Genomic DNA, 25037 nt, shown 5'->3' with positions numbered 1-25037 from the left:
GATGTTATACAGCCCCCAAATGCACCTCAGCTTCATGCTGGCCACCAAAGAGGCATGTAAATTAACCAGTCATCAAAAGACTAAACTCACAATGTGAAGTCATCTGTCCACCTTACTCATGCAGCTGAAAAGGGACACTGCTACTCCTTGGATACTCAGAAGAATGCCCAGCACAACTCAGTTATAGATTGACAACAGCCTCATGTAAGTGACATTGTTATCTAAGTACGTTCTATCATATTTTAACTAAGGTAAACACACAGAAATGTATTTTTTCAAGACATCTATGGTAAGTAAAGAGTTGCAGATGTCTAAAATACACGAGCAAAGATGTGACAGGAAAACCACACTTAACCTACTTACACTGAGATTAAATCAGGAAGGACTCTCTTTCCACCACCACAGAATCAGTTGCTGGGGTTCAACTTTCAGCACACCTGATGACTCAGGCTGTAATCCCTCAGAAGAAAACACCTTCAGGAGACAACGCATCTATCACACAGTGTTAGCATTCCACTAGTGTCCCTGCTTGTGTTCTTTTGGCTACTGCTGGTGCTTGTGCTGGGCTAACTGCTGACATAGTTTTTCTTCTCACAAATTCACAAACAGGAAAGAAAATCATAATGATGTGGAAATTACTTAAGATTAACAGAGTATTAACAGGGAAAAATTAATATGTATGGCCAAAATCTTCATCTAAAGAAATCTACGCAGATTTTCTGAAGTTTGTTTCAGTCCCACATGTACCTCCACATCAGGATTTAGTGCATGCTAAGTACAACCCATCAAACATACGATTTGTTTGATGTCACTGATCAACAGTGATTTTCTGTGCATTTTTAATCTACCACACGTAGAGTCCCTTGCTGGCAAAATAGATTAAATTATAAATCACTTTATTTATAATATAAAATAGTATAATTTGTACTTTCATACTTGTTTGGGGTTATTTCCAAGTCGTGGTATTATTTTATAATTACAAAAGAGAAAAAATGTTTTGCCATCATCTTTTTCTTTACGTACAGGATTCTGCAACTTTCCCTTGATTAAGCAAAAGAGCTTAATGTGCAGTACAACACATGAAAGTTTGTGTCCACAAGCCAGAAATTTGGCTCACTAATATTGCAGAAGCTCCCTAAGTAAATCACATTTGTAAATATAAAAAAAAGGAAAACCCAAAATTGTAAACGTAATGTCTTTCTCTTTTACAAAGGACTAAGCAGAGGTAAAAGAACTCTACAAAATCATAGGGCAGATTGTGAGTGGACAAAAGTCATGCTCTCGAGGATGTTTTCTCTAATTTATTTACGATATTTAGGTTATCTTCATGGTAAAGTTTTAAATTGTGTTTACAGATACACAGACACTATACAAATACACAAACTGGTCCTGCTGCTGAAGGAAACTTTATATACACATCTCCACAGATCAAATGCTGTACTATGCAAGCAGCCAAGAGCCTTGTCAGTTCCCAGTAACTTCAAGAGTCATCCTACTGAAAAATTTTAGATCCCTTGGCTAATATTTCAGCAAAGCTATACTGAGCATTTAATTTGGATATATTTAAAAATCCTGCTTTACCATTCCCTCCACCAACTCATCAATATTCTAAGCTGGTTATGATCACCTCAACATGTAGTATCAGCAAATATAGTCCACACACAAGCACCTAATCTATCCAAGTCTGTTACCAGTTTAAAGCAAAAAACCCTCAATTTTCATTAAAAGTAGTAAATACATCTTATATCCTGTGCTCTGATACCAGAAAAAAAAAAAAAAAAAAAAAAAGAAAAAGACCAACAAATCCCACTCCATGTTTCAAAGCAAATTCTTCCTGTTCTGAAATATGGGACTGTCTCTCACTATATTTTCCCAGCCTGGATCACTTGACAATGGTCTATTTTGGTCAGCAAAAGACCTGTGGCAGACAAGGCATCAAACACAAGTCTTTGCCCATCTCCAGTGCCCTGATAACAAGAAAAGCTATAATATAGAATCTAGAATCTTTAAAAAGAGACAGTAACAAAACAGACACAAACTCTGAGGGAAAGATACCAAACAGCATCTCATGCCAGCCTGCCTTACTGAGGTCTGCTCTTGTTGTTTGGCTCTGCAAAGCACTCAGAATTTTGACTGCGATCCAGCAAAGCAATTCTGCGTTTCCCATGTTTTCCCACCACTGACTTGCAAGGAACTATTTGTACACATGAAGACAAACCTACACTTCATATTTTGCTGGGTCAGGTCAAGGCACCAATCATCTTTCTGGATCCTTATTTTCTTATGAGAATTGGATAAAATGAGCTAAAAAAATAAATCTTGTAAGTGTGAGCTTTAGAAAGCTTCAAGACCCAGGAACATTCCTAAAATAATTTGCATTCCACAGCAGCAGGGCAAAACCATTTCCATTTCAATGAGCCCTTTGGAGAGGACTCTGGTCTACTGGCTGAAACTCAGGACTGAACCCCAGCATAAAATAAACACCAAAACCACTTCTACAAAGTCACGTGAAAAAGCCCTTTTTCCTGTTCTCCCTCAATACCTTGGCTAAACTATTTTTCATCACTTCAAGCCTGCATCCCAACACTTATTTCAAGAAGGGCGCTGCCGCTCCTCTGCTGGACAGACTGGTGAGCAGGGAGATTTCCTGTCCCTTTCCTGCACCATCCTCAAGCAGCTGCCCCCAAAGAGTCAACAAGTCCCTGGCTTCAAAAAAGGTTTGACAAAACCCTGGCTTTTAACACTCACTTCTTTCATAAGTTTGATACAAATAACACACACTTGCAGCTAAAAACTTTCCAAATGTGGTGAGCGAAACCCACAGCAGAGACAAACAGACAAGTTCCCACACGGTGCAACAGTCACTCCCGTGACCAGAGAAGGGGATACAAATTTAGTCAGTACTTTGGCAATGTCAGTCAGTTTCAGGAAATCGTAAAAACAGACTTGTCATCTAGAAGCCAACACCTTACCTCACACATCTTGCTTAGATTATGGTAATCTAAAATCTCCCACTCTCAAAATGCTCACAAACTTGCACATCACCTACAACATATGCAACCTAAGCACTATTGCAATAAGGTGATGCAGTGTGTAATGTTCTTGCTATATTATAAAAACACTGATATTCAAATTATTTGGTCAAATTCCACTTCTCAGTTTTGCTCACCCTCATACACTTTTAGCAGTTTTAAATTTCAATGCTGTGAAATGACTATTTCATTCAGAAACTTGTAAAAGTGAGGAAGCTTTATGTGAAAAAGGATTTTGGGTCAAGAATATTGGTAATTTTCAGTTATTTTAGATGCAAAGTGATCTTCACAGTGATTCCAAGTGGTTTAGCAGCTCAGTCTCTTTAGTTTCTTCATAAAAGCCGGATGTCTCTATACATAAATTACGTAGCAAAGCATAATTAACGCTCTTCCACAATATGCCTTGCTGTTTGTTAACAGCTTCTTGGCTGGTAGAAATGTTTTCCTTTTCCTCTCCACTCCCAAAGGCCTCATACTTCAGAGATTTGCTTGAGCTGCCTGAAGTAGGCAATGATAACAAGAATACATCTTACAACTCTGAAGCATAAGCAAAGTTTTCACTAACAACTTAATACTCGAGGCAGAGAAGCAGCAGGAGCTGATTTGTTTTAATTAACACTGAAGACTTATACTGGGTAACAGCTGCCTGTCACATCGCTCCATTTGTTTGCTTCAACCTGCAAGCTCAGATTTCCTTGGGACAGCAGCTGGACCTGTCAATGGCAAACTTGGCAGGGTTACCACCCACATCCTTTCCCTCCTGTTCACACACGTGGACTGGCTGGAGTGGGATATGGCATAGAAAATCCAAGCTACCACTTCATACGGTACAGAGGCAAGGGATAATTATCAGAACTAATTTACTGAAATTAGCCATCACATTAATTGTCAGGGACCGATCCTATTGGAACTAAACTGTAACTTGAGGAGTGATTTCTTCTTGCCTTTTCTTAAAAGGTATGTTTGGTTTAGGGGTTATATTTTCATAGTCATGCCTAGAGTGCCTATGGTGCACAACTCTGATAATATCCAAATCCTCCAAATGGTGCATATATGCTTTAATAATGAAAGCTACACGTGTTCCTAAATGTTACCTGGCTGTTCCCTTAATTTTTACTTTGGTTATCAAGTCACTTAACAACTCCAAAAATCTGCAAATTGTGGCTCACAGATTATTGTTGAATAAAAGCAGATATAGATGCAGACTATTCCTATTCAGTCCAGTAACCTGTTTCTCAGATAAAAGAGATAAAATGTTGCTCCCCACTGTCAACTAAAGATTAACTGAACCTCTTGTTCTCCCATACTGATAACCAGTAACGCAGATTTATAACTGCACTCCTGTCTTTCCAAGGTCTGGACTGGAATTGCATGGTATACAAATCTGTTTGGGATTCTGTGCCACTTCTTGCACATTACTCAAACAAGAAGCCAAAAAAATGTGGCATTACATGCACAGTGTTCATGCTTGTTTAAAATTTCATCCTGCAGGGCAATGTTGTTCCACTGTTTTGTCCAGCAAAACTGAAACTTGAATAAATTAAAGGAGACTGTCTCTTCTCTACACAAGGTTCCTTTTTTTTCAGTGAAAGGGAATGCAAAAGGAATTATGAGAACAGGATAACAAGGTCAATGATGTAGAGCCCGGTAAAGGAAGAGCCACTACCTCCACAGAATGACAAAAAAACCTTAAAAACAAGTCACCATTAATTCCCCTGTCAATACGAAATAAAGAGCTTGGAATATGGTGCACCATAGATTAACGAATGCCAAGTGCAGGCTGATATAAAATACACCTTGTATTTCAGCAGTTTGGCACTTTTATTGCCGTTACTTGTCTGTATGCCAGTTTTTCAGAGACAGCCTTGGAACCTGATTAACTTCTCCATGTGCTCTAGCAACAAAGGCAAAGAACACCATTTCTTCATTTAAAAGTGATCCTGACATAGAAAAGTTACAATAATGTAGAAAAAACAAGCTAAGTGATCTCTAACCTTTTATTAAAATTCACCGAGAGGCCACTTGTCTTCATTTCTTCACCTAGTCTCATGACCTCTTTAACTCCAAATCTGACATTTGAAGCATCCATTTAGTATGGTTCTGTGAGTTAATGAAAAATAACCTGAAACAACTCAGATGTTTGGCATTTGCACCCCAAGTTACCAGAAGGCTGGATTAGTAAATTATAAAAACCTACACGAACATATTCTCAGATGTTTATACAGCATGTGAGGTCTGCAAGTGGAAGAATTTGGGGTTATCTAAAAGTGCCCATTATCAAATACTTGGATGTTTTCTGTCAACGGCTACCAAAGTGTATTTTACTTGTTGCACCATGACCTTCTAATCTCCAGCATCTACTACAATATTAAAAACAAACTAAAAGATTTCTAATAAATGGTTGCTAATGACTTGCTAACCATATTCACATTGGGAGAATCCATATGATTCAAGAGTCAGTGCTGTGCTGGGACAAACTGAAGGCACAGGTCACACTCTCCACAATTCTGCTGTCTTAAGTTGTTTGGTAGATTTTGTGGATTCAACTTTGGAAGAATATCCTTGTCAAAACACATGATATTAAAATTAAAATTTACTGCAATTTCAGATTCTGGGACCCAAATATATTTTCAAAGTATGATAGCAACCATAACACCTAAGTAGATGTGAGACAATTTTTGCCATCAGGCTGGAATTTAATACTAAAAATTACAACCCAACTATGGGTCTTTCTAAATTAGAAGATTATTTAATAAATTTATAAAGTTATCACCACAAAGATAATTCAGAGTCTAAAAAATTAGTGAATTTGACAAGTAAAAATTTTCAAACATATCCTGCTGACATTTTTACAGATCAAGAAAAGACATTCAACCTACATTGTCTTCAACTATTTCATGAACTGCTGTTATGATTTGGGTAAAAAATATTTAAAACAATCCTATTAATATTCTCCATTTTCTATTAGTTTAAGAAGTCCATAATCATTTTTGTAATGTCTTATTTTAAAAATTATTTTATAATGCTGAGATTTTTGATGTTGATAGAAGTGGTATAAAAAGCTGAGCAAAAATCTGTTAGTTTTGTTTTTGAAAGGACTGAGACCACAACCTCTTCTCAATCAGGTCACTATGATGACCTCTAACATCATAATACACACTCTGTAACTCAGTATTTCATCTTTGCAAGAGGTCTAAGAATCTGTAAATACTTGGCTGTACAGGTTCTGAAGCCTGTAAAGACTTGAAGTGTTCTGAGATTCAGGCATCAACACTGACAAATTGCTGAAACAGTAAGAACAACTTGAAAAAAAAAATCATTTCAAGCCTTATCTTTTCCATTAGAGTAAGACAAAGGGTGGAAATTTTGCATTTATCCTTGTTTTGTTTTCTATCTTGTCAATCTTTCTGTTTTGGCCACGGCAGTCTTTCTTCTTTTCATTCAACAAATGCTTCAAAATTAGGAAGCTTTTTTTTTAGCCAAAACCCTCCACAGACTCAGTGAAAAATCTGTAGAGCAAATACAATTATTAACAAGGGAGGCAATTCTTTCTAGCACTTACACTAAGACTATTTTTAGAGAGAAGAACAGCACGTAAATGTGCACAAGTTAAGTAAAAATGATTTCCAAGTGTGAAAATTATTCTTGTCCCTGGCAGCTGCTATGTGAGAAGTAATTAGGTCCAGAAGCCTTGCCGGGCATGACTAGTGACAAGAATATCATTATGATCCATCTGCAACCCCCAAGAGATGCAAAACGCTTCGCCAATCTTTTGTTCTAAGCAAAACTAGAAACCCAAAGCAACATGTTTCCAAGCCAGGACATAGTGAATGTCATCACATGAACACCTCCTTGACCCCCTCAAATGGTTTCAAATAAGGGCAAGCTGAGAATACCTTTCAGAAATACAGAATTTGGGTATCACAGATTTTATAGTAAATGTGTTTGCTTTGCCTGCATATTTACTTGCTTTGTGAGGAAAGGAGTGTTAGGTTTGCAAAAACAAGTGAGTCATGAACAAGTCAAAATATTTCCAGTAAACTTATTTTTGCCTGAATACCCTGAGTTAACTGAAACCAAAACATTTTGCAGACTCGTATCAGTTTCACTGGCTTGTGATGAATTGGTGCTCCAGGCTGTGCTACATTTTGCTGAAATTGTTAGTTACAGAATCACAGAATCAACTAGGCGAGAAAAGACCTCTGATCACTGAGTGCAACATGACCAACCACCACCATGTCCACTAGACCATGGCACTAAGTACCACATCCAGCCTTTCATTAAACACCTCCAGGCACAGTGACTCCACCCCCTCCCTTGGCAGTCCATGCCTATGTCTAATCACCTTTTCTGTGAAGAATTTCTTCCAAATGTCCAACCTATAACTCCCGTGGGCCAGCTTGACACAATGTCCTCTTGTCCTGTTGCTGGTTGCCTGGGAGAAGAGACCAATTCCCATCGGGGTACAGCCTCTTTTCTGGCAGCTATAGAGTCAGGTCTGCCTTAAGCCTCCTTTTCTCCAGTCTAAACAAGCCCAGCTCCCTCAGCTGCTCCTCATTTGTGCTCCAGACCCCTCACCAGCTTTGTTCCCCTTCTCTGGACAAGAGAAGTTTAATTTGCCTTCATTTGGGGTCTAAGAGCCTCACTGGGGAAATCTTCACCTGACATATTTTTTCTTACTTTCATTGGCATCCACCACTGAGGACCAACAGTGAGCGATCTCTTTCCAGTGCCTGGCACCACTGGGATGAGGAAGGGCTCTCTGGCTGCCAGGTTTAAAGGAAGCAAATGATGCATCTACTCAGGATATCTCATGTGCTAGTTTTCAAACTTCTCTTCCACTGAAAGAGGGAGGAGTTGTTCTGTCATAGTGCATTAAGACTCATTCTGACCAGCAGCCCTGATCTTTTCTTGTATCAGCCCGGAGAATACAAAAACAGTGTTTCCACAGGCAAATCATTTGCTGCTCTTTCTCACTGTGAGAGATATTAAGTCACTTGCCTAATTAATATCGGTAGTTGCCCAGATACCCAAGTGCAGTTGAAACAGAAAAAGATTATGTTACATCTTCTTGGTTTGTTTTAATCACTTTAAAAGGGTTTAATGTCTTTTCCTTACTCAATGATGCACATGAGCCATGACTCCCAGCACATAAAAAAGAAAAAAAAAAACAGAAGCCAGAAACATCCTAGAACATGTATGGGACATTTCTGGAGCATTAAAAAGGTTCCTCTCTGCACAGAAAGTTTAGCTGGTTGCTAAGGCTAAATAAAAATTGAATTAAAATAGAACTTATGATTACAAAACAAATCTCTTGGGGTTTTGTACTCCTATCTATGAGCTTCTCTTTTGTTATGCCAATCAAACATCATATGTTTTTACTAACTTCTTTCTCTCAGCTAATACTTCCCAGCATTTTACTACTTTACCTCTGCCTTCTGCCTACTCCCTTTTTCCAGGTCTTTGTTCAGCATCTCTACTTCCCTTCCTTTCAAACTCCTCTTGGCTCTCTGCCTGCCAGATCTGTGATGATGACTCTAGAGAGAATTCCACTCAGAAAAGAAGTAATATCTACCTCTCTGGGGACAAAATAAGCATTGAACTACACATATTCTTAAATGTGTGCTTCACTGGTCCTTCCACTGCAGGACAATATAATGATTAGACACTTGGTGTCCTTTTTGGGCATCAACCTGTCAAGGCACTGGCAAAATAGAATTCTAATGCTATATAAATAACTTGTTTGTTGCTCAGTTTTACAGTGCTTTTCTTGTAATCTTCAAGAAAGCCATATTGAATGTAAAATTAATCTTATTTCTGCAGGATAGCACAAACCAAAGCTGTCCATCACGTTCTACAGCTGCAGTGATTAAAGTAACATTCTTGCTGAAGTACAGCAACAAAATTGCAGTGACAGTTTATGACCAAAAAATCACATGGGACTCTGGCTGTTGTGATTCTCTCTGAAAGACACATGTCACTCTAGCAGAAAACATCCTTGCTTCTCAAGAGTCCCTCAGCACCACTAATAGAAATAAGAACCTGGAAACAAGAGAGTGAGGGGAAGAGCAAAGTTTAATATTGCTCAATCCACTGCATTTGCTTGGTGTTGTGCATATTAGCACAGGTTAGATACTGCTGCACTAGTATTTTCCAAAGTGCTTTCCTAAGCTTATATTTTTCTATCCCAAGCTGTTAATGAAACAGCTTCTCCTAAAATAGTGCTCTAGGTGCAAGACACAGAAAGATAAAAGCAGATATATTCTGTTCTCCAAGACAGAACTAGTTTACAAAGGCATCCTTGATCCTTATTTAGCACTACAACTCATGCCATTTTACAAAAGATTAACCAGTACAAGCAGATAAAGTAAGAAAAAAGAGGAAATATGAGAAATATAGAGACAGTAAACTCCATTGGAAATAACTGTTGCTTCTGGAGTGTCATGTCAGAGGCATCTGGAACCCAAAACAATCTTTCACAGCAATTTGCAAATAGCCAATATACAGAAGAACGCATTGGAACACAGAGACAAATCAGTAAAAAAAGCAAAATTAGAAGCAAAATATTTATTTGATTATCCCCAGGATATGTGTGCAATTAAATTTTATGATCAACTTTCAGGATTTTCCCATACAGAATTCAAGTCAACTGACCTTCTTTCTGTCCTAACTCTTGTTATTTCCTGCTAGTTATCACAAAATAGCAGTATCCTTGGCATCATTCAAAGAGATTTCCTACTTCTTTCCACATACACAAGAAAAGAACAAACAGATTCTTCTGGGTTTACTGACAATTAAGTGATGCAGCTGCCTGCATGGTGGCACAGGCTAAAGTAGAAGTGTGTGACTGCTGTTCCCTTGGGTGTTTGGAGCAGTCTTGTTTGCCTCACGCTTATCTTTGAAAGCAGGAACATCTTAAAATAAAAGCTCAGAGGGGCCAGTAGGGAACTAGCTGGCAATACTCTAGTTTTGAAAACATCTTGTGAGCCAGGTTGCTCTTACTAAAGAGGATGATTTGGATTTGTGAAGTTAGGTGTCAGGTCAAGTGCTCAACCAAACTTACAATGCCAGCACTGACTGCCTTAAGTATAGTGTGTGTATTCACGTATGGGCAGGGTGGGAGTTGATGGTTTCTGGGGTTTAATCATCAGTCAAGAAATAAAGAATTTGAGGGAGGGACAGCAGATCAGGTCCCAGCCCTGGTAATACACTGTAGATTAAATGTCTCAATAGTAAAGGGGAGGAGAGTTATCTTATGGTGCTTCCTTTCCAATGAGTGCAGGCACTGACGGAAGACACGCAAGTGCTCACAGAACTTCACAACAAGGAGGTTCTTGATGCAGAAAAAATTATAGAAATTAGAGGAAATAGAAGGTATTGCCTTTAGCTAGAGACCATGAATTTGTGACCTGCCCTGGTTAAACTTAGAGAATAAACTGCATTATTTAATGTCCTCCTTTAGAAAATAATTATTTATTTTCTTGTATTTATGTGATTTTTTGTACCAAACTCTCCAAACCTCCCATTACTGTTCTCACTCTGATATACAGGTCCAGAGGAACTGGTACTGTCCTTCTAACATTATTTCTCTCTTTTATTCCCGCTCATCCCATCTTCTGCTTCTTACACAAAAAATCCTATTATCAATTTTCAGCATCTGCATGAGCAGCACATGGTGCTATTTACACTGAACAATTAAAAAAGCGGTAGCAGTCAGCCCATGACACAGTTATAGTACTCCAGGATCTAGACCAGCTCCCATTAGGTTTGCAAATGAGATTTTGACTGCTTTGACTTACAATTCAGAGCAAGTAACACACTAATGGTGGAAAATATACTGCACATACAGTGGCAGCAGGGCAGCAAGCACACACAATATTGAGGAATAAAAACACAGTTTGTCACTGATACTGTGACTGTACCTGTACTTCTGTTTAGCACAACTCCCTGTGTTTCACCCAGAGCACTTGTCCTGCACAGCCCCATCTTGTGTTGTGCAGTGTGACCACTCCCCATGAACAGAGGTGGAATGGTGCTCCTTGCACTGCTTCTCCAATCCAACAACAGGGACAGAAAGGACCAGTGAAGGGAGATTCCCAGAGACAGCATCTTTATTTCTCCCCAATGAAGGGTCAGAGCACAGCAGAGGTGTTGCAGGGTCACTGGCATACTGAAGACCTCTCAACAAAAAAGGTACACTTGCAAGGTGCCAAGAGGGGACCTTGTGCTGCTGCATATAATTAGATATCTCAGATTTAAACAGCCAGATTTTCTGCTAAGCTTTGGAGCAACCAAGAACCAGGTCGTACCTGCTGATGTTCATTTTACAACTGCAATGCAATCCAATCTGAGTGTTCAGATAGGGAACCTGTTCCCCATTCTGTCAGAGCTGGATTTGCTAATCTCCTGGTAATAATGCCAGGCACATCCTCTGCTACTGATTCCTGGAAAGAGAACACGTGTGTCATTTATATTTATTCATGAAGATCCTCATCATGTTAGATAAAGTGGCCACAAACAAACATGCACATAGCTATATCATGCACCCAAAAACATGGCTTGGATTCTGTTCTATATAGTACTTTATAAATAAAAAATATCAGCTGAGGTGGGAAGATTGTGTTTAAACTTAAATTTTAAAGGCAGCTAGTACTTTTGTTCTTCATCAACTACTTTAAATATCTTCTACAAAAGCAGTTTGCCTTACTGGCCATGCATTGCAAGGTGGGACACACTTGTGTTAAAGTCAGACAGGAGAAGCAACAGCCCTCAGAGAAAAGTTTGGCTGTCCAATATTCACCTTTCTAAAAATGAACTGTCATTTGACTAAGGGACAGAAACTTCTAACAGAGAAATTAAAAACAACTGAAATTTAAATTTTAACCAAGTTAAATACTTTAAGAAAAAAACAAATCCTATAATGTTGTAAATCCTTCTTAAAAACAACAACAACCACAAAACAAACAAACAAACAAAAAAAAGCCAAAAAACCCCCACAAAACACCAAAAAAAAAAAACAACAAAAAACAAAACAAAACAAAAAAAAAAAAAAAAAAAAAAAAAAAAAAAAAAAAAAAAAAAACGTGTGTCCCGTAGGAGTCAATGACAGCTCAAGGGCTGACCTCGGCAAATTGTCAGCCTCCTGAAGAGAGATGGAAAACTGCGAACCGTGCTGCGGCGGCTTCTCATCGCGGGGGTTTTGATGCAGGCGCCGAGACCCGTGTGAGAGCGGCGGGCGCACCTTTAGAGCCGCAGAAGTTTTTCCACGCGGGAACAAACCTCCCGGACCACGACCCGTGTCTCTCGTCACGGGGGTGCCACCGCCGGACGCGGGTCACTGCACCGCCCGCTGCCCCACGCTCTGCCCTGAAAACCCCGCGAGGGCCGTGGGGCTGGAGAGAGGCACGAAGGAGAGTGGGAGACGTCCCCTCCTCCCCCAAATTCGAGGTCCTGCGGCCTTTTTGTGCCTAGTGGCAAGAGGGGCCGGAGCGGGCGCCCATCCCGAGGCTCGGGTGCGCGGCGCTGCGGGCGGACAAGCGAGAGAGCCTGCACGGCGGCCGGGGGGCGTGGGGAAAGTCGAGGGGGAGAAGCGGAAAATAAACAAGTGAAGACGAAACTCTCCTCCTGAAGGCGGACACATTGTGGCACGGTTTTCCTGCGGCAGCGGGCCCGGTCCGACAGCCCCGGTGCTCAGCGCCCGCCCCCCAGCGCCCCGCCCGGAGCGGGCCCCCCGCTCCCCCGAGCGCCCCCGCAGCGCTGCGGGACGGCGGAGCGCCCCCGGCCCGGCCCCGCACACCGGCCCCGCTCACCTCATGGCCCAGCTCCGCGGGCGCCGCCCGCTCCCCCAGCGCCGGGCCGGGGAGCGCAGCGGCGGCAGTGGCGGCTCCTCCCGTCCCCGCGGCGGTGCCCGGCCCCGGGAGACGCCTGGCGGCGGGGCGGCGGCGGGCGGGCCGGGGGAGGGCCGGGACGAGGGGCGGCCGCGCCGCGTCCACTCCGCCCCTGCGGAGCGCCGGGACGGAGCGGGGCGGGGGTGAGCCCCGGGCGGAGCGCGGGGGCGCCCGGGGGTGCAGCTCCGCCGGTGCCCGAGCGCTCGCTCTGCGGCGGCGCTACTGGGAAGCTCGTTCTCGGAGGAGTCCGGATTTCGCGGCTGTCCGGCCGCCGATACTGCCTCTGCCGTGGCCGCGGAGTTGTCAGTGCTTGTGACGATCCACTGAACGTCCTGACCTGCACTGCTGGTGGCTAACAAATTCGCAGGAAGACACCTCACACCATTTAGAATGTCCTGCACACACGATCCGGTTTTGCTTTCTTTACTTGAGGTTCAGTTGCAGATTCGCACCCCAGCGGGCCGAAGGGGAAGGCAGTGTGTGCACATCCCCTGAAGCGACCAGTGGCTGTTTCTTGTACTGTCACGGGTCAACCCTGAAGAGATGATTCCACCCTCTCCGTTACCACCAAGCTGGATGGGACTTGGAGCAACCTGATCTAATGAAAGATGTCCCTGCTCATGACAGGCATGGGATTCGACTACATGATCTATAAGGCCCCTTTCAACTCAAACTACACTCTCATTCTATGAGCCAGTGTGGACTGCACTGGGTGATTCAAGTGTTGGCTCCTCATGCTATAAATGAGTAAATTTTCCAAAGTTCGACACCATTTGGGCTCAGCAGAGGAGGGAAGTTCAGACGGGCGTCCTAGTGCAGGGTGTGCGATGTGCAATAGGCGACACCAGCAGTGTCCTTCCCCGCGTTTCTCCAGCCGGATTGCCGTGGGCTGTCCTGCCCTCTAGTGCCCGCAGCTCCCTCCGGCCTCTCTCCGCTCCTCCCTGCACGCACACAGCCAGCAGCTGCAGAGCCCCGTGCCCTCCCGTGCCCCTGTGGCTGCAGAGCTGTCCACCCTGCCCTACCTGCCTGTCGGGACCAGCTGCTGCTGGGAGCACAGCAACGACTGACCAGCAACGACTCGGTGTTGCTGCCATGTAGCACAGATGTACTTCTGTGAGGAGGACAGCCCCACCTGAGGAACTGGCCCATGAACAATTAATTACACATGGCAGTGAAAACATCAGTCATATCTGATACTGTTTCCAGGAAAGGATGATTACAAAGAAAATCGAGGCTGGACTTGGCATGTAGCTCAAGCCCCTCATTTCCAGGATTTTGCACAGGTAGAAATTCTCAGGGCGGGTAACTTTGAACCTGACAAGCCTGAGGAGCACCTACTTTGGTTCTACTACCTGCTGAGATGTCCATTCAAGCTTGTGAGGAAAGAATAACATGAGTCAAAAGCAATTTATTTAATTGCTGTAGTAACTACCTTTCAAAATAAGGAAAGTGAGGAAATATTGTTCCAAGAACATTATTGAAGCACATTTAAAGGTTATTATGATGCTCTCAACATTCTTCTCATGACCTTCCATCGCAGGGTGTAGGACAGCATTACTTTTCAACAATAAACCTCCCAGGTTTTGATGGATTGGATTGTGTAAAACAGGACAGAATTTCCATGCCATTCATTGTACTAGTAACTTCTCTCTTGATTGTACAGCCTGAAATCAGCAATTCCAGCATACAGGAAACATGTTTTAATGCTCTACTGTTGCTTAGGTTCATCCTTCAGCATGGCTAGGGCACAATACCTGTAAATAGATAGGAATTAATTCCTTATTTCTAAGCCAGTGCTCTACAGTTACTTGATGACTTGCCTGTTTGTTACTCAGTTTCCAAATCCGCTGTTGCTTCTTGACCTTGTTCTTCTAACTGAGAAGAGGTGAAATCTGTAGGCTGTTCCTCAGCAGCAGGTTGGTCAGTCTCTTCTTCCTCTGCAACTGGTTCATCAGCAGCATCTGCCTCACCAGACACCTCAGGAGCTGCATCTGTTGCCCCGGGCTCTTCAGCAGGTGCCTCTTTCTGATCAGATGGAGGTGAATGCCTAAATTCATCTAAGCGTTTTTCAACCACCACACGAATCAAAGCTGAAACAGAGATAGCCACCATTTACAACCATGGAGGAAAACCCCTATAATTTGAGATATTTTTTGTATATATTACTGACCTATAAATCCTTAAATAGAGAAAGAATCCTGAAATAACTCTAAAAATTAAGATATACCTAAGGACTGGAGCAAGACAACAGTATCTAGTAGAATAGACAGCTGAAACAGATTTAACAAGAATATGATTAATGTTCTCATCAATATTGTATCCTGCAGCATCGTTCTCCCTAGGATGTTTATTCAGTAGTCACATACAGCATTTTTTTCTCAAGAGAAATTTCCCTTCCTTCTGAAGAGCTACATGAAGAAGTGATCCTTAAGTGTACATACTGGTAACATGTATCAGCATAAAATACCTAACACACCAGCTTTAGTTGTCCAAATCATATTATCCCTTAACAAATAAAATTCAGGATCCCAATTAAACTAAAAATAAACCAAAGGACACAAACACAATTGTAATGCAAACCCAAAATCCCAGCAAGAGGAAAGCTATAGGAATGAAGATGTAATGCAAGTATAAAAAGTGGTTTGATCTAGGAGCACACTGCTGGGCATATATACACCATACTTTTCTGTTTCTACACAAGACAGAATCCAGGTTTTTCAGGTGTTTCAACTACAGCCTCTGAACTAATAAAAGAGCCCAAATATTTAGCTTGAACTAGCCCAAAGAAGACTGATATTTCAATCTATTTCAAAAGTAAGGACATGATTATTGACTGATATGGAGGCAAGCCCTGTTTTTGATGAAAAATACTGGTTACCTCACTTCTCAGTCAACCATGGCCTGCCATCATCCTCCTTTCATGCAGCAGAAAAATCCATAGCTCTGAGAGCTTACACAAGCAAATTAAGACACTTTCATGGTATACATGTGGCAGGCCACAAGATGGGCTTTTCCGTTCCCACTGGTACAATCAAGTGCACTACAGAGAACACTACAGGAGTAGTGGCTGTGTAATACAAAGAAAGTGGAAGCTTTACAGCAGAAAAAATCGTGTTCTTTAACCATTCTGTTCCTGACATATGTTGTATCTCCCAGCATTAACAAACCTCAAACAATATTAAGTCAGAAGAGAGTAGACAGTGCAGCACGACTGATACTTCCATTGTTTCAGCTGAAAATCAGTAACCAAGTTGTTTGTAGTTGTAGTTTTCCAACATTAAAACATGTTAATATATTTTAAAAACCAAACAAAACCAACGAACAAACACAAACAAACAAAACCCCCAACACAAAAAACATGGGCACTTGGAGTTTTTCCTAAAATGACACATCCTACCCTAACCCACAGTGACCACATAAAGGTGACATTTTTTCTGACCAGCAAAAAAACAATCAAGAACATCAGGCAGCCCAGATTACATTCCAGCATTTGGTAACTTACAGTCAAGCATTGTCCTTCCCAGAATCTTCTTCTGTAGTGTTTCTTCCACTTCTGACATCAGCCATGGAAGGAATACTGTCTCAATATCTGTAAAAATTTAGCAAGAAGCAGCAAAGGGAAAATGTTACTTTATAAAGGACGACAAACTTAGGGGCTGGTTTTCTTTGCTACAACAATAAAGGGATGAACCCCTCCCCAGCCAAAAGGCACTTGCTCTGTAAGAGTCAGATTAAATCTCTCAGAGGTTGTTTGGCTTCTTATCTCCAACCTCTCTTACTGAGGTTCATGATCATAGATTCAGAGCAGAGTCCTCTCAACTACAGTTTTCAAAGAGGTCTGTCACCCTTGAAGGGCTTAGCACAGATGAGATACCCAGTCATGTTCTAGCGAGATCCAATTAACTATCCTGAACAAGTCAGGAGAATAACATTTCCTGCCTTGCTTTCCAAAGGCATTTGGCTTCTGGTCTGCTGAAAGCATTTGTTTTGTCTGACTAAGGAGCTCTTGCTTACCTCTGTATTTCTCAAATGATACTTTTTGTACACTGTGATCCCAAAGCCTGCCCTGGTTGCAAAACACACTCAGTTTTTGCACTGACCCCATGATTTTACCCTGGAGAGAGTGTAACCATTCCCAAGCTGTGGTCTGTGCCCGTGTGCAGACTGTTGAAGTGGGGTGCAGCAAGGTGGCTCATAAGAAATGCTGCTGATTCTAAGAGTGTGGAAGACACTGATACACAATTCCAAAGTTATTTTTAGGGCCTAATTCTAATTGACTAATTTTTCCCTTGCTCTGGTAATCATTAAAAAATTTTCAGAATGACATACTGATTTCTTTGTCTGTTGTATAAAAATACATGTACTTCAATTTGGATCTCTCTCTCCCAATCTTAACCACCCATTTATTTCTCCTCAGTTCCAAAGTAGCTCTTCTCATTGTCATACTGTCAGCTCTTGCTTATTCTTCACTATTTGTACGGATGACCAATAATGTTTTTTGCATTCAGCCACAAATGTAAATTAATGAAGTCTTATGACATTGTTCTAAATAATAGGATAATATATTAGGTTTCATGCTTGTTTACATTACTTTACTCACAAATTCAAAAATAAAAAAAACGAACCAAACCTCTTTCTACAGGGTCATAAAAAAATCCACTGTCATGAAGATTGTTGAAGACTGAGGGGATGAGATCAGCCAGGTAACGCTGAGCAAATGCCCGAGCTGCGATTTTCTCAGCAGTCTCTTTCTGTTTCCGCAGCTTTTCCAGGTGCTCCAGTCTGCGACGTTCCTGTCAAGGCAATTTTGCATGTAAAATTTAGAAGCCTTTAGCTACAACTCCTTTGATCTAGACTTTGAAGAATTACTACAGTGTGTGTCCCATAAATAGCAAGGATAATAAAAAGTATAGATAATTATGATCTCTACCTGTTATTTGCAGCCTCTAACTTCCACTGAAATTCCTCACATGAAAGAGTGCTTGAAAGCAAGTGTGTACTTAATCTATGGAGGATTAAAACACCCCAAATTACAGGGAAGCACAGTTCTGTAGTATTCCTTTTCTGATTTTGGCAAGTCTGTAAAATAAAGGCATCACAGCTGGCAAAATGAAACCCTTCTCTGATGCCTCAGTATATATTAATCTCATTGGGGTTTGCTTTATTATTGCAGACCAAGCTGGTTATTTGCCTTGGAATGCGATGAAGTTGGATAAGTATTTCCCAAATTTTTATCTTCCAATATTATATCCTACTACATGTACAAAAAGAATAAAAGTCAAATTGGTTCAGAAAAACATTAGAAAACACAATTACACAAGGCTGATGAATAGTAAGTGATTAAGACTTGCCTTTTCTGTTTATTCCTATTTACTTAATGTAATTAATATAGCATAATATTTTGCAATCTTGAGATGTAGGTGTGCACACAGATAGAGGAAGGGAACTAGAGATGTCTCTCTTGCTTCCAAGCACTTTGACTATTTGTTTAGCAATTACAGTAACAAAAAGGTTTAAGAAACAGCTGCACCAGGTACAGAAGAAAATGCTGTTGGTTTTGGCTTTTTGACCAGGTGTCCAACACCACCAAGTCACTCGAGCATGACTGCTCCAAATAAACACAACAGTGTGGTACTGTTGTATGAGAACAAGTGTGGCAGAGTGCAGCTGTATGTAATCAAAATGCTTTAAGGTATATGAAAGCTGACAGTACCCTTTTGGGCATACCCAGCTTATATCACAGCCTGTCATTCAGTACTGGAAATGCTTTTCTCCTCTCTGACAGCATTCAGACAGGCTTTGCCCTTAGGAAGTCCTACCTTCTCCTCCCTGATTCGCCTGTCCTGCTCTTCCAAGCGCTGCAATTCAGCAAACTCTGCATTACGCAGCTCTGCGAAGGCTCGCTGATGTGACAACAGCTGGGCCAGCTCTTCTTCCTCCATGACTTCCAGCAAAGCCTGCTCCACTGTTTTCCCAACCAGCACTTCCAGGATTGGCTTAACTTCAATGTCAAAGTCAAACAACTGAGGATGGGAGTCAGAGAAACACAGACAAATGTCCCTTGATCACAATTACTCTTAACAAGGATTGGCAAGGAGAAAAGGAGGATGAACAAAGCCCTTGTACCAAAGTCAGGCTGGAGAAGTGCAGGTGGGGCACCAGTGTCAGCTAAGGCAGAGAATCATGAGTGCTGCTGGGGGCTAAGTGGTGAGTGGGCTGGACTGAGACACCACACACCCTCCCCACAGCCCCTGTGAGGACTGACAGAGAGAGGCAGAGCACTTGCCTGGACCCTGTTTCTCTGTTCCCAGCCCCTTCTTGGGCTGAACATACTTTACAGAAGAGAGAATTTCTCAATGATGTATCACTTAGCTGAAAGCAGCAGAACCAGTGCACATGGAGACACATTTTCCCTAATTTTGCACTTAACTTCAAAGCAGCCATTGGTGAGTTGGGTTCGGAGGTTTTTTGCATGCTCATGTGAGGATTAGTTCCTTTCTGTTTCTACTTCAATTTTGTATCAGAAATGTGTTTTGTATGGGAGACATATTTTGAGAGCACTTGTGAACCCGACTTCGTACCTCTCCTTCTTCTATTTGTGTGGCTACATCTTTTCCTGTTTTGGCTGGTATGAAGAGTGGAGTGGGTGGTCTGTCCAAAAATTCATCTGTTTGACACTCTCCATCAATCTCTATTATCCGATCACTAATCTCTTCCAAATATAGCTCTAGAAACAAAAGCACAATGAATACTCAAAGTGGGATTCCTTTTATTTTAGCTTTCCACTGTTTTTGATGGCTCTAGATTCTGAATTACATCCAAAGAGTGCAATAAAATGCTATCTATAAAGTTAGAAAAAAAGCCTCTCACAGCATAGGTCAGTTTGCTGCAAAGGCCATTTGATGCTGTGTTCTCTGTATTGTCAGATGCACTTCATGGAAGTAATTACAAAATGATAGTTCACTTTAAGCAAAAGTTTTAAAACCTCCAGTTTTAAGCATATATGAAATTTCTCTAATTATACATAAAATGGAAAGAATAATAAAGCAGTCTTGACTAGTATTCAAGAACGCACACTGAAAAATAGACCTTCTGGGAAAATGTCACTAGTTAGATAAATTTAGAACCTCTGATTCCAGAATACTATACTCTTAAATGGTGTGATTCTACCAACTTCATCACCAATTCAGCAAGTGAATGTAGATCAGCAAGCTTTTGTTTTCAGACATATATTAAAAAAATGCAGCCTTTTACCTGTCTGTACATAAACATGTTCTCTGCCCTTCACAGGCTCTGGCGTTCCTGGTCGAATTTGCTCTTCTGTAAGCCTTTTGGCCAGTTTCTGTGCTCTCCTGTGCCTTTTAACCCCAAGGGTACTGGGCTGGATAATCTGAGCAGGGGTGAAGAAGAAAAAACCCCACAAAACAGAATACTCTTTGTACTTGAAAATGATACTCAATTGCCTCTACAGAAGAATGAAGGTTGCTCTTCATTTTTAATGCTAGCTATCTAGTATTTTGGATGTACTTTCCTGGGTCGTGGCCCTAAACTTTCGTTTGACTTAAAGACTGTATGGCATGAAATGAATAAGTTATGCTAGTTGCCTACGGGCACATAATAATGACATCTCATACTAAGAGTATTAATTAATTAATTAATTAAAAGTGAATATCGTATACAGAACTTGGTTAGATAAAGTATATTAAAATGGTATGTTTTCAAATTTTGAGAGGTCAAACGGACTTCTGATTCAGTCTAGTTATCGTATCATGAACAGAATTGTTTGCTAGATAAAAATTTTAGGATCAATTATTGCTGATGAAACAAAAGAAACTCATAACAACGTTTATTATTATTTTTATTATTATTAATTTCAATTACGGATTGAAATAAACATCAGCTTTGAATTTCTTAAACAAAACTTACATAAAATTCACTCTAAGAAATGGCTACTGAACCACACAAAGCTATTTTCAAACAGTACCTTTTAAAAACACAGACTGCTTTAAATTTGTATATGATCAAATTCCCTACGTAGATATATTCCCTGAAAATAAAGTATCACTTCTGTGTGGGACTCCGAGCAACTTGGACCAGTGGAAGATGTCCCTGTCCAAGGCAGAGGGTTGGAATTAGATTATATTTAGGGCCCCTTGCAATCCAAACTATTCTAAAGATTTACTATTATATCAGGATATAGCAGCAATACAAACAAAATTTAGCATCCTCACAAGCAGCTTTTGCATACAGCTGGACCATTTAGCTCTGCTTCTGCGGTAGGATAAACCAAAGTCTACCCCATGACTCAATTTCCCAAGAGCTGCAATTCTCTCCGATGACACCTTGCATATGCTAACAGGTTATCGAGTAATGACTTCTGCTCAGGACCATTACACTAAAAGAACGGAGAAGGAAAATTAAGGCATCGAGTACTTAACGGGGGGTAAAAAATCAGAACTGCAGAAGCTCATATGAAACCAAGTGCTTTAAAGAAGAGCTGGAAACAGTCACAGGCTGGTTTAACTGGAGAGCCGGTGACTACGTGAAACATTGAAAGTAAAACTACAGCTTCGCTAGTTAAAATTATAGATGACGAACAGCTTTGCTGCGCTACCTATGACTTTCCAACAAAGCTGTAGCCTGATGCACTTTAGAGAGCCCTCATACCTGCGGTGGTGGCGGGGGCACGGACAGAACGTTTCCGCGCACCACTCTCGGGTCGATCATGATGTTGCAGTGGTGCACCGGGCTCTTCTCCCTGCGGCACAGCACACACAGCGCCCATTGCGGCTTCCTGGCCCGGGAAGGGAGCCGGGCCCAGGGGAAAGGCGCGGGGGGCAGCGGGGCGGAGGCCCGCCGCACACCGGCACTCACCTCGGGGCGGCATTGGCCTGCTGCCTTGGCCTGTACTTGGGGCGGTGGGGCAGGAGGCGGGGCTGGCTGCAGAAGCTGTAGGGCACGGTGGCGGGCACGGCCAGCTCGGGCGCCCGGACGGGCACCATGGTAGGCTCCGTGCGCCGGCTCGGGGGGGGGGCGCGCCTCAGGAGCGCTAACGGCGTCCGTCTCCCCGGCAACGCGCGGCGCATGCGCGGGCCGGCGGCCGCGGGCGGTGCGCGGTCACGGAAAGGCTCGCGCTGGGAGGCTCCTTAGGGATCATCCATGGGGAGGGACACCTCCAACTAGACCAGGGTGCTCAACGCCCCATCCAGCCCGACCTCGAACAACTTTCAGGGTGGGAATTCACAGCCTCTCTGGGCAACCTGCTACAGCGCCTCACCACCCTCGCAGCAAACTGTGTCTTCCTGATATCTAATCTAAATCCACGCTCTTCCAGTCTGAATGCGTTCCCCTTGTCCTGTCACCACATGCCCTTGTAATAAGCCCCTCTCCAGCTCTCTTGTCGGCTCTCCGGTGCAGGAATGCCGCTGCCAGGTCCCCCCGGAGCCTTCCCTTTGCTGCGCGCGGCCTTCCCGCGTCCCAGGGCGGGGCCGCTCCCGGCAGCGCAGCGCGGCCCGCCCCGCAGCGGCAATGAGGGCGCCCGACCGCCAGGGGTCACCGTCCTCCCGCCGCTCCGGAATCTCTGCCCAGGGACTGGGGCTTGCCAGGGAAACGCGAGGTGGCGTAACTCCATCTGCTCCGGCACCGGCGTCCGGGAGTCGCCAAAACCCTGATGGATGGCGTGCTGGTGGCTTCAGTACCGGCGTCCTGGAAGTACCGGCTCGAACAGCTGCACCCCAAATTTGTGTTTTCCACACAAGCTGGAGATTTAGCTACTGTAAAGGCGACCTATGATGACAGAGAGAAGATGAGGCAAGTCCTCAGTACGCTGTCCCACCCGTGGTGAGCTGCACTCCCTGCCAGGGAAAATCGTGAGCACGTGCTTTCAGCTTCTGTGAAAAATTTCCGTTAAGAGGAACACAAAAACATTGAGGGGTTACTGATACAGTGATAGCTTTTTTTTTTTTTTTTTTTTTTTTTTTTTTTTTTTTTTTTTTTTTTTTTTTTCACCTATGCGAGTAGGGATATGCCTTGATTCTTTTAGCAAGAATTAGCATATAAAATAGCCCATGCCCTATGTTTTTAAAACCTTTGGTTTAAATGTAATTCTTGTGTTAAATTCTATTTATTGCAGCTCAGTTATGTTACTGCTGCAGGCGTCTGTGCTCCACTGCAGCCCCAAGTACTTCACAGGAAGGCTCAAAGGCATGGGAGAAGATGTGGAGCAGGAGAAACTATTTGAAAAAAAAGTTTAAAAACCGCACCCCAACAAACAAACAAACAAAAACACCACAAACAAACAAACACTACCAAAAATCCAAGTGTGGGAGGCAAGAGAGGAAAAAGAATATTTTTGTAACTCGTTATTGTGCAGCTTGCAGAGTCAATAGAGGAATGGGAATAGTGTTGGCTACGCTGTTGGTAGCTGGGTGGTGGGACAGGTGGGCATGGGCTTGCAGAAGTACGGTGCAAGTGTCACTGGGGTAGGAGGGGAGAGCAGTCCTTCGATATTTACTTTGGTCTGGGCAAGCAAAGTTAATGAACGGGTTCTCAGTCCAGCCAAGCCAGAGCACTATGGTCCTTAAATTTGATCAGAACCAATACAATCCTTTGATTTTGGAGATCTGACTCATATCTGCTGAAAATTTAAGTTTGGCCATATAGTTAGCTATGCTGCTTTTAGACAGGGGACTTGAAATCTGGGTAGACTTTTCCAGGATTGTTATGGATCTGGTGTTTCTCTTCATGTGAAAAACAGCTGCAGTATAGCCTTTAAAATGTCAGTCTAAAGCTGTCCAGGGCGTGCTAGAAATTGGGCTGGAATGGACTGGATAGGAACACAACAAGAATACAGCCTGTAACCACTGGAACCAGGATTCCTGAGGAGCTGGCTGTTCCCTATTTACCACAAATCTCGTGAAGAAGAAGGTGTTGCATCACAAGTTCACTTTGTTAAGCTGGCTCTAGCAGGTGTCTCACTTTTTGGGAGAATTTCTCGTTCACCTGATATGTTCACCGGTTGAATGGCAGCAACTCTCTATCTCTGTGAAACACTGCTGCCTCCTGAGTTACTAGTTCAATGCAAAGGTCTCTGAAAGTTTATAAGTGACAAAGCCATGCCCAGAAAAAAGGCAGCTTTTCTTCCTTGCCCACTTTTATGCTGGGTTTTTGTCGGGTTTTTGTTTGTTTGTTTGTTTTGTTGGGCTTTGTGGAGGGGGTTGGTTGTTTGTTTTTGGGGTTTAGGGGGTTGTTTTGGGGGGTTTTTTTTGTGTGTTTGTTTGTTGGGTTTTTTGTTTAAAAAAACCCTAGTGAGTTCTAGAACACTTTGTGTTATCACAAGACTGAGTGGAGCAGGATCCAAAACCACATTGATTGTAATCAGATTCCTGCCATTAGTTGCTTTCTAGATCTTACAGTAGCAATGGCTTTTTTTCGGAGGATTTTCTTGGACCTACACAATCACAGTTCCAGAGGTGCTGCCTGTAATTAATAAGGAATAAATCAGCCCATCTGCCTTATGGCAGCTAAGAAAGGTCTTTTGAAGTGCCTTCGGCTGATTTGAAAGCTGCAGAATGAGGGCTTTATCTCCTTCCAGGTTTGCTGTGGGTCTGTTAAAAGGCCTTGAACATACTTGGTTTTTTGTTTGTTTTCATGAGAATTTCCTGGCATTGTACCATGCCTTATGGCTTGCAATTGGCTTTCTTTTCTTGGATGTGAAACAAGTTTATCCACAGCAAAACAAATGTGAAGGTATCAGTGTGTAGTAACAGAAGATGTACACCCACTATTTCCTGCAGCACTTGGGATGCTTCTGTAACCAGTGAATGACACCTTGAAATACAATATAAGGGATCTACAGTGCTGAGCCTGGGTCTTCCTGGGGCCCTAGCTTGGATGTTGCAAGATTGGGAGACCTTGTGCCACAGGGCATTACACAATACAATGTTGAGCAGACTAGCTGAGCCCAGTTTCTATCATCTTAACTTTCTGCAGCCTTTCATAATTAAGAAAGGAAGAAGGTTCATGGATCTGGGCAATGCTTAATTGTCAAAAAGGACAGGGAGGGGCGTAATGCATTGCTAGAGCACTGTCTTCTGTCTGGAGGAGGACCATGGTAGCT

At 42.4% G+C, this 25037-nt stretch overlaps 2 protein-coding genes across 2 annotated transcripts in view; both read right to left on the bottom strand.

Annotated features, from left to right (window-relative positions):
* The window catches only part of TMEM181 (transmembrane protein 181), a 282632-nt gene that overhangs the window by 58092 nt on the left and 199503 nt on the right, over positions 1-25037 (bottom strand). The gene's annotated exons all lie outside the window — the stretch shown is intronic.
* On the bottom strand, positions 14401-22005 carry RSPH3 (radial spoke head 3). Its single transcript, XM_066314346.1, has 8 exons — positions 21794-22005; positions 21587-21677; positions 20174-20309; positions 19501-19646; positions 18739-18942; positions 17550-17712; positions 16422-16508; positions 14401-15009 (listed from the first exon to the last, which is right to left on the bottom strand). Exons 1-8 carry the CDS (start codon positions 22003-22005, stop codon positions 14747-14749), a joined length of 1302 nt encoding a protein of 433 aa, XP_066170443.1. The 3' UTR covers positions 14401-14746.

The sequence above is a fragment of the Sylvia atricapilla genome, chromosome 3 (assembly GCF_009819655.1).
Source record: "Sylvia atricapilla isolate bSylAtr1 chromosome 3, bSylAtr1.pri, whole genome shotgun sequence".
Lineage (NCBI taxonomy): Eukaryota > Metazoa > Chordata > Aves > Passeriformes > Sylviidae > Sylvia > Sylvia atricapilla.
The sequence above is the reverse complement of the archived record's forward strand: the minus strand, read 5'-3'. Positions and strand labels throughout refer to the sequence as shown.